This window comes from Formica exsecta, unplaced genomic scaffold (genome assembly GCF_003651465.1).
Source record: "Formica exsecta isolate Colony F162 unplaced genomic scaffold, ASM365146v1 scaffold352, whole genome shotgun sequence".
Taxonomy (NCBI): domain Eukaryota; kingdom Metazoa; phylum Arthropoda; class Insecta; order Hymenoptera; family Formicidae; genus Formica; species Formica exsecta.
In genome coordinates, this window is record NW_021850773.1 from 895,220 (window position 1) to 905,987 (window position 10,768).

The 10,768-nt window shown below is 37.0% G+C and overlaps 1 protein-coding gene across 1 annotated transcript in view; it reads right to left on the reverse strand.

Moving 5' to 3' along the window:
• Window positions 1-116: 116 nt before the first annotated feature.
• LOC115238613 (sterile alpha and TIR motif-containing protein 1) overlaps window positions 117-10,768 on the reverse strand; it is a 19,967-nt gene continuing 9,315 nt past the window's right edge. Inside the window, exons 3-8 of the mRNA XM_029812584.1 lie at window positions 9,937-10,038; window positions 5,066-7,090; window positions 4,554-4,720; window positions 4,080-4,258; window positions 3,473-3,509; window positions 117-2,671 (exon numbers count right to left, since the gene is read on the reverse strand). Of these exons, the coding sequence (XP_029668444.1) occupies window positions 1,726-2,671; window positions 3,473-3,509; window positions 4,080-4,258; window positions 4,554-4,720; window positions 5,066-7,090; window positions 9,937-10,038 (3,456 nt within the window). The 3' untranslated portion in view covers window positions 117-1,725. The remainder of the gene's footprint in view (window positions 2,672-3,472; window positions 3,510-4,079; window positions 4,259-4,553; window positions 4,721-5,065; window positions 7,091-9,936; window positions 10,039-10,768) is intronic.

Here is a 10,768-nt window from a genome sequence, read left to right on the forward strand (position 1 = left end):
AAAAAAAAAAAAAAACGAATAAAAAATGCAAAAAATGCAATTCTCCATGAACGATTTTCTCATGCAATATTTCCTCGAGGCACTCAAAAAAAGGGAGCTGGGGAGAAGCGATGTTGTTTCGCTAAATAAAATTTATTTTTGAGAAACATTCAAACATCTCGATAAAACTCGTAACTTTATGAAACTTTGGTAAAATATACAGTTTTACGATAATCAGGCGGATCTCTTAAGCTACGAATATCGAAGCGTTGCCATGTCGACTTTCGGCGAGAGCCGAGTATCAGCAATTGGTACGATAAAAACAGTGTTAAATAATAAAATATCGCGCGACTCGAGGGACGGTTACGATTGTGTATCGGATGTTCGGTAATGAGCGTGTTTATTGCGCGCAACGTACCTTACCGCAAGTTGATACCATTTTTTTCCTGGCGATAATATTGAGATGTGAATAATTCACGGTCGCGCGCGATTGAAAACATAGAGATTTTAGAATGGGAAAGTAGGAATCGTATAAATTGACAAGTAAAGCTTTTTTCTTTAACCAATTTTAGATGAGTTCTATTTTAATGGAATCTTAACTCGAAGTATAGCTACCAAGATATTTAAATTCGAAAATATTCTAAGAGCTGCACAAAGAAAAGAAAAAACCAACGTGGCATACATTCGATTAAATATTAATAAGGAAAAAATTCCTTTCTGTTTCGACTTTTCACAAAGATCTTCTTCGCTTTCAAGAAGGAATGTCGCTTGACCACGAACACTACTACCGAACACACCGTGCGCTTGTGTATAACATGTTTCTGGTATTAGCTGCGACAAAAACAACCATTCGTGACCATGCGAGTCACACGCGTCTTTAAACGCGAAGTTCTCTAAAAGAAAAGAACTGTCTAGAAAAATAGTATTACAAATAACGACCTAGCCGCCTTAGCTAAACGTTCTCGATGCGTTCGTTCGTTTCTAACATATACAATGTAGTGTATATGTATAATGTATACAATACAATTCAACGAGAGAAAAATACAATACAAAAGAGCACCTGGAAAAGCAGGCTAAATTCGCGTAAACATACGTATCCCGAATCTTGGGACTTCTACGAAGACACTTGTCGCATGTTTAGGCACAACATTTCGCTATATACTTTCATGCTGCCTGTCACTGTACACGATGCAGATCACGAACTCCGCACGAAATTCAGAATATATCTTCGCATCACGAGAGTAAATACGCGAAGTTATTCAGTGCTGCGAAATTCAGAAATCGCCGATAGCGACCGCTGAAAATTTTCGCAAACAATGGCTTGAAAGACACCGAAGACTCCCAAACAACGTTTAAAAGATATTTAAATAATTTCCTCGACTACACTTCCTTTAAATAGAGTTTTTAAATGCGCCTTTTAATTTTTTAAACTAAATCTAAGATTTAGTGTATGATTCTAGAAATCTAAAATACTTTTTAAGAAGCTTAAACTTCTTTTCACGTTTCTTTCTATATAAATACTTTTTGGATATCTAAATTTTTTTTAAAAGTCCTGAAACTACCAACGAGACTTTCTGGAAACTTTTTAATGTTTTTTTAGATATCTAAAATTCGCGTGTGATTTTTGGATGATCAAAGATATTTATATTATTTTCATCCTCCAGACATCTTCCATAGCGCCTCGCGTTCGATTTTCAACTTACGGTTCGATCCACGGAATTAAATAACAAGAAGTTTTTCTTCGCTTCACTTCTTCATAAACGACCGCACCTTGTTCACGCACTTATCCATGAAGTTTCGCTTGCGTTTAGGTTCTGCGCCTGCTGGCAACGACAATAGCGAGCCCGGGCCCTTCGCACGAGCCCTGGGCCCGCCATATTCACTTGACGAGATGCTTCCGTCAGAATCCAGTCCCGCACCACAGCTTCTCGATGCTTTCAGCAATATCGTCGACTTGTCATCGTTGTAGTCGTCTTTCTCGTCGTTACTTCGCGTCGTCAGCCTCTCTTGTGCCGTTTCCCTGATTCTCTGTTCTTCTACCTGATGCTCTTGATTTCTAGAGTGCTTGCTGGAACTTATCGAAGACTGTTCTTCCGAACTAGAATATCGACTCGGCTTCGAAGGACGCGTTGACAAAATTTCTTTGTCATTTTCATCCTTGTTCGAGGACGTTCGCGCATCCTCCATCTCGGACTGGAATTCGACAGCGTCGGGTATCTTCGATTTCATCCGGGGAACCGGTCTTGGTTCATCCTTGGACTCGATACCTTCGGTATTAGACTTCTTTTGATTTTCTTTTGAAGCAGGGATGGTTTTATTCTCCTCTGGATTTGTCAGTGAACGATTTTTCTCACACTGCGTTTTGTTTTGCTCCTCGCAGGACTCCTCCGCGCCGCTTTTCACGTCTTCATCCAGAAGATCGTCCAGACTGCGTGACCTTGGTCTGGGTCTGGGAAGCGGTGGTCTTTGAACGATTGCAGAGGAGACCGACATCTTCCGCTCCTGTTCCTGCTGGTCTAGCAGTTCCAAAGAACGCGAACGCGTTGATGGCGAAGGAGGCTGTCGTGGCGGCCTGCGAGGTACTGCCGGACTGCCGATGGCATTCCCTGAATGCGCGTGCATGAATTTGAAGCGTGGTGACGTGGGTGGCAGACCCATCAACCAACGGGACGGACTCGACGATTTTTTAAGCCTAGAATGCAAAAACAAAACTCGTAAACTTGCATTTCCCGTGTGTTTTATTTTATCTGTTTATATATATTTTTAAAATTCCTTCGATGTTAAGTATAAAAAGAACTTTATACCTTCACATATATTATTATGTATTTTTAATTAGAATAAAATTCGTCGCATTACAACTAAATTTTAAAGTTTAAATTACGTATTAAAAATCTTTATTACTTTGTTAAAATCTACGATATATTATAAATCATTTAAAGAATTAATATTTATGTATTTCCCTAAAAATTTGATATTTTGAATTTATTTCCTAATTTTCTTATACCGAACATCAAAGACTTATTTGATACAATTACATCATGCAATTGTACCGCTTGGACCCCAATAATGGACATATATACATAACGATGTCTATGTGTAGAAAATTTAAATTTTTATATTTATTATTATATATATTCTTGGAAAATCTTTTTATTTCAATAAATTTTAATATCGTCAAGGAATCTATTATTCGAATTTACATTAAGAATTCAAGATTATTTAAATTTAATTATTTTTAAAAGATTATATATATTTATTCCACACATAGACTATGTAAACATTCAACACTCAATTAGACAAGATTTCACCTAAACCTCCATCTTAAACTATACATCTACAACAAGCACATACATGTACGTGTAATAGGATACAATTAAGATTGAAAATGCACTAAAGAGAGGAATATTTTAATGCAAAGGTTTGGCAAAACAACGGGATGGTGACGGGTTGACACCATTTAAACACCAATAAAAAATTTGTATCGCTGACTGACCTAGTCGTGATTGTCATAGAGCGATTCGCAATCTTGGCTGCGTAAAAAAAGAAATTAGCGTTGCGTTAGTAGAGCTCGCCTCAAATCGTAAATTGATCGTTAACGCTCAGTACAAATCCAATAATTCAAATTATTAAAAACTTCTTTTTATCTATTATAATTAAATTGATTCCAGATATTTAAACTTTGGTTTCTTACTAAATTATATATTATCTTACATAGTTATTAATTTAAATTTAAAATATTAAAAGTTATTTGGTTTATAATAATAATTTAATTATATAATCTTCAGTTACATAGTAAACTGAAGATTATATAATTAAATTATTATTAAATTTACTTTCATTACTCTCAATTACTTTTAATAATGCAAATTAATTATTAATGAATTTTTAATTCATAGTTCAGCCTAGCTCCATTAATGCTCAAGTCAGGGCTTAGTTCTGCTACAGTTTAATGGAATCTAAAATATTTTAGATTTTCTTCTGGACGTTTTGATGAATCGATTCGCTCATTAAACCCGATATATTAGAGCTACGATAAATTATCAGGGATAACTACCTGCTCGGTATGGCTGTGGGCGGGCCATCTAGTCAGTCTCGCCCGCCCGTGGAATCTTTGTCGCTGCCCCTGCTCTCGTTACTGTGCATCCGCTGATAGTTAGGCGGCTGTCGTATGTTCGTGCTACCCGGTGTGCTCGGCTGGGTCACGTCCTTGGGCGCCATGCTGCGCGGAAGTCCGGCGGACAAGACCTCAGATCTCATAGGTATTTCGCCTCGCATAAACCTTCACGTTGTGAGAAACAAAAATCGAAAAATTATTTTGGTGTTTATATACATTTTAAGGTATAATTGCATAAAAATTATATATTGATAGAATAAAAATATTAAATAATAACAAAGATATATATAATTATATGTTATATACTAGAACAAAATTATTTCTCATCCCTAAAAGTTTAACTATTGTTTTAGAATTTAGAAAATTAAGTTATCTTTTTTCTTCTTGTTTCAAGCCATGTCCTTTTAACTATAGATACAAGAAAATTTTAAGATTAGATAAAAGACTGGTCTTACTTTACCTTTCTAATTTGTCTACGCAGGCGTCTTGATAGTCGTGAATCCAGCGAACACCGTTAAAGTGGCAGACCGTCCGCATGTCCTCGGGAAGTTCCTCAGGTTCCGGCCATTGAAAGTTGTCAATGATAGGGATTATGTTACATTGTGATTGCAATGCGGCAACGATTTCCTGAAAAATAACTGAACATTATAAAATTTATCATATAATATTTCAAAGTAATATTTAATTTAATATTTTTTGAGATAGATTTTTTCCTTAAAAATGTTTTTTGGAAGATAATATATCTTTCTTTCTTTCTTATTTTTTATAAATTCTTTAAAAAGCGTCATTCATAAAAAAAAAATTTTTTTTTTTTTCATGTATATGGCTCTTAGCCTAATAAAACGAGCAAATAAAAAATAAGCATATAATATTTTCATTAAAATTTAATACAAATGAAGATTAGAAAATCTCTTCAGTCTTTTATAACTGCAGAAAAAAGGAATGAACAAAATAACGAATATCAGGACTGACCCTGTGAACCCAGTCCTTGCACTCTGTGTCCTGTATACACCTCTCCAAAGCCGAGGGTGTGAGCACAAGGAGAAAGTGTTTAGCCTGCCTGATGCTCTGCAACAGATTGTTGTCAAACTTGCCAGCTTCTAGCCTCTCGACATCGATGAACACCGAGAAGCCGCGCAACTGCAAGTGCACCTTTAATAGACTCGCCAGTTGCGAGCCATTCGATCTGCGATAACTGACAAACACGTCGAGCGACTTATCCGGCGATTCATACTCGCACGAGCTGAATTGATTGTGCTGCATGTTCTTGATAGCGTCGAGTATCCTGATTCGGTGAATGCTGTTGGCGATACCGCACTCGTTCAGCAACTGATCCTCCGAGAGATTGCGTATCGAATCCTTGTCCACGCCGGCGTTCAACATGCTGTACGTATAAATGGAGAACTCTTGGCCGATCGACTGCAGAAAGCTATTTAGATTACCGGTGTCCCGGCTGCTGTAATCGGCCATCTTCTTCAGATTCTGTAGCTCTCGAGCGAACCTCCGGCGCATAATACCGTTCGTCAGACCAATGTCCTCTCGTAGATTCTCTTCCGTCAACTGCAGTAACAGATCGCCGTCCACCCGGCTCTCCACAAAGTTCGGGACAACCTCAGCAAAGCCGATCTGTTTCACCCACTCGCGGACGTCCTCGGTGGACCACAAAGGTACTTGTTGGCTGAGTTTATGCGGAATTTCCTCGCCGATCAATCTTAACGCCTGAGCCGCGTACTTGGACGCAATCGCGTTGGGACAGCTGGCAACTTTTTTCAGTGGCTCGATCGCGCCGATTGTCCGGAATATCTCGGTGTTGCCCTGCTGTTTCTTGATACCCGCCTCCATGCAGAAGTGGAAAGCCGCCAGATTGCGGGCCTCTTCCCGCTTCGAGCTCAAGACCGGCACGAGCCTCTCCAGCCAGTTCTTACTCTGGCCGTGGGCGTGCGCCAGGTTCGATTTGGCAAACTCGTAAGGGTTGTGTGATGTGATAAACGGCTCGACGAGGTCGAGGGTGCCGGACTTGAGCACGGCCGCCTCGATCTCCTTGTTGGCGACTAATACAGCGATCGCAAGGCAGGCATAGTACTTGATGTTGTCGTCGTTGTGGAAGGCGAGTGGAAACAGCCACATTGGCACTTTACGCTTGATCATCGCCTCCTGATTCTCGGCGCCGCCGTACAGCGACAGATTTGCGAGCGCTCCCGCACAATGTCGCAGTGTCTCCACGTCGTTCTTCCGGCATTCAAATAGCACCGCGTCCAGACCGCCCAGCCGGATCACGTCGCTGCACGTGCCTTCGCTATGCTTGAATAGATGCTCGAGGATCCCAGTGCCAACGCGCGCGTGATCTACCGAATTGGCGTTCTTCGTGCACACGCACGCTACGTTTACCACCTTTTCCAGGCCGTTCTCCACTACGTGGGCGCGATTCTCCGTAGTCAGGCACTGCTCCAGTAGCCTCGCTGACGAGAATTGCAGCTCGTGATCGTTCGCAACGCAATTCGACATTAGGAGGTCGAGTCCACCGCGTGTTCTCAAGGTATTGCATAGGGTGTAGCCCAATTCGTGGCCATGAGTCGGCACCGCCCAAGCTTTCCGAATGATCTCGTTTACCCTATTCAGCAACTGCGGTGCCTTGCTGCCGGTGCTGCTGCTCTTGCTGCCGTCGGCGCTTGCCTTCAGTCGTTCAACGAAGCTGTCGAGCAGGCTACAGTACTTGGCGATCGCGCAGTCCACATCCTGCGGATTCGACTTAGAACACAGTAAGTCGAGATCGTCCAATGGCAGGGATAGTAGCTCGTCCTCGGCCGTTGGCGGTCGCATACCGTTCATCAGCTGATTAACCGCACTCGCCGCGTTGATCATCGACTTGGATGCGCTCACACCCGACTTGGACGCGATCGTGATGCTTGATTGCGAGCTTGACGCCATGTGTTTCTCGTGGTTGAAGATGCCGGTCGATGTGACTGTCTGTCGTTGCTGCTGCGCCGCCATCGCTTTCTGCATCAAAAATATCGTTCGTCGATTAATTTTCAAGCCTTATCAAAGACATTTTCATGAAGATCTCGAAAAATATTATTAAGGATGTTGTTAAGTTTGGCAAATATTAGGAGGGATGTACTTCAAATGTGTTTTAAAATGTTCTTCTTGATGATTTTCAGGGGTTAGCAGGATGTTTAGCATAGAATAGTGATGAGAAACAAAGTATGTTATTGAGGATGTCAATAAGATTGTTATTCTTCAATATAATCAGACTGGACAAGCATTTAGGAATTAGTTTTATTAATATTTTTTATTGAATTACGCTATAAGAATGTATGATAAAATTTGCAATTGGATATCCATTTAAAAATCTTTACTTAACAAGTAATGCACCTTCTTTTCTATTTATTTTTAATCTTAAATAATTCTTTGTAATTGGCAAGATTTTCTTTTGCTTCTTCTTATAATCATAATACTCGTGTTATTGATACGCATTACGTATTCTATTTTCTCATGACTTAACACTCTTAGCGCATTTTCTCTCAGTATAAACTCCCCTCCACTAATTGCTTGCTAATTAAAGTTTAATGCGGTACGAATGACATATTCTGTAGCGGTATATCAGCTGCGCATTGTTTTGTTATCAGTCCATGGTGTAAAAAATGAACCAAAAGTTTACGATTTTTCATTACAAATTCTCAAGTAAATACACACACTATTGTTAAAGAGCTTACAATATTTTACAAATATTTTATCATTGTATAATGTATTTCAAATAATATCTCTAATAAATATTTTTGCCAATAATTTAAATAATTAAAGATCAGCAATTATAATATTTTCAATAAATATCTGTCCACAAGCGAACGTTTTAATATTTAGCAATTACATATTTTATCGATAATATATGCATAAATATACTATATAATCTCTTCTATAACTTTACAATTGTGATTGCTCTATTTAAATCAAAGACATTTTCATGAAGATCTCGAAAAATATTATTAAGGATGTTGTTAAGTTTGGCAAATATTAGGAGGGATGTACTTCAAATGTGTTTTAAAATGTTCTTCTTGATGATTTTCAGGGGTTAGCAGGATGTTTAGCATAGAATAGTGATGAGAAACAAAGTATGTTATTGAGGATGTCAATAAGATTGTTATTCTTCAATATAATCAGACTGGACAAGCATTTAGGAATTAGTTTTATTAATATTTTTTATTGAATTACGCTATAAGAATGTATGATAAAATTTGCAATTGGATATCCATTTAAAAATCTTTACTTAACAAGTAATGCACCTTCTTTTCTATTTATTTTTAATCTTAAATAATTCTTTGTAATTGGCAAGATTTTCTTTTGCTTCTTCTTATAATCATAATACTCGTGTTATTGATACGCATTACGTATTCTATTTTCTCATGACTTAACACTCTTAGCGCATTTTCTCTCAGTATAAACTCCCCTCCACTAATTGCTTGCTAATTAAAGTTTAATGCGGTACGAATGACATATTCTGTAGCGGTATATCAGCTGCGCATTGTTTTGTTATCAGTCCATGGTGTAAAAAATGAACCAAAAGTTTACGATTTTTCATTACAAATTCTCAAGTAAATACACACACTATTGTTAAAGAGCTTACAATATTTTACAAATATTTTATCATTGTATAATGTATTTCAAATAATATCTCTAATAAATATTTTTGCCAATAATTTAAATAATTAAAGATCAGCAATTATAATATTTTCAATAAATATCTGTCCACAAGCGAACGTTTTAATATTTAGCAATTACATATTTTATCGATAATATATGCATAAATATACTATATAATCTCTTCTATAACTTTACAATTGTGATTGCTCTATTTAAAAATATATTCTTGTAAATTTTTCAATTAAAGAATTCGAAATATTCTAACACATATGTATAATGATCACAAAATATTAATATACAGAATTTGCAGGCAACTAATTAATACACAATAATAAAAATCTCATAAAACATTTTTCACAATATGGCGTTTGTTTACCATTCGCGAGTCGAGGCTGCACTTCCTTAGCATCATCGCGTTTTCTTGAACGAATGCGTGGAAATGTGCAAAATCGGTGTGGGTACGCTTCTCTCTCGCGGTCGCTGTCGAATCACGCGAATTCACTTTTCGACTGAAGCCCGACTGCGAGCTCGCCGGCGTTTAAATCACCGCCCGGTGTATCGCGGATGCAAAAATGCATTAAACGCCGACGCGATCCCGTGTGCCAAAACGCGGCGCAGCCGCCGATCGTATTCTCTATCGTCGTTAAGGATGACGATTTACTATTACCCGTGTGATGTTTTAGCGTTTGGTGGTTCGCCAGAAGTGCGAATGTAAACCGAGAAAACTGCGCCTCGCGTTTTTCCTCGCATTTGCAAAACAACGCATCATACGTTGTCGTAATATTCGATCAATCGCGAAAAGAGTTTCATGTAAATAAAATCCTATTCAATAGTTATAAAGTTAATACAATAATTGCGAAATACCAACTTATGGTTTGCGATTTTATAAACCTTAAACAGTATCTTCGAAATATTATAAATGATTTAAATCATCAACCATATTGAAATGACGTATTATCTTATTTATTATTTAAGGAACATTTTATTTCACATACCTATCAAAGAATTTTTTAAGTTATTATTTAATTTTTTTAAGTTCTAAATAAATTTTTAATTATTATTTTATATTATTATGTTTTATTTTCTACATAATTTATTGATGATCGTAAAGATATATATATGGATATTAATTGGTAATTACTTTATGTAAAGTATGAAAAAAATATTATGATGAAGTTACAAAATCTTTTATATAAATCTTTTACCTTTTCGGAAGTGAACGAGTCGCTCTGGAGCTTCATCGTAGATGCTGCCATGTTGTTGCTCTCCTGATGCGACAGATCGCCAGCTTTCAAGCTTCTCTGTTCCTGCAAATAAAAAGTACATGCAATCGATATTTATTCTATATTTTTGAATTCTAAATTGTTTGCTTTTTAGTTTTATTTCAATATATTTTTTTATTTTTAGTTCCCCGAAGGAAAAAATCGCGTCTCAAAATCCGGCGTTATCCTATACATATAAAAATAAAGCAACACCCTATATAACATTCCGCGCGTTGCAAGGAATTAGCGGGTATTATCGAAGGTCCACTTATAACGCACTCGCTAATTTGCAGTAGATAGACGATAGCATCTCATATCGAGAGTACAAGTGTTGCACTGTACTCGAGACGATGTGATTTTTTTCGGCGATCCGACATGCAGTCACAACACGCACTTTGCGCGCAATAACGCATAATGAGATATGCATTTCTGTCATTTAAATCCTTCGTCCTATAGTTATTACTGCGACTAAATAACACGAGGAATCGAGATATCACAAGAGCAAAAAAGTTAATTATAACACATATATGCATATAATATATTATAAAAAAAAGAAATAACTGTTAAAAATATCATTTCAATGTTTTATTTATCCTAGACTTTCTATTTTTTATCACGCTTAATTTGAGAATCAAACAATATTATCATAATGTTCAACGATATTAATATAATGTTTTTAATTGCAATTGATTAATTTCTCTTATATGTATATGTATATTAAAATTCATATCTGATAAAATTAAAAATATAAAATAATATAGATAAAATATAAAAT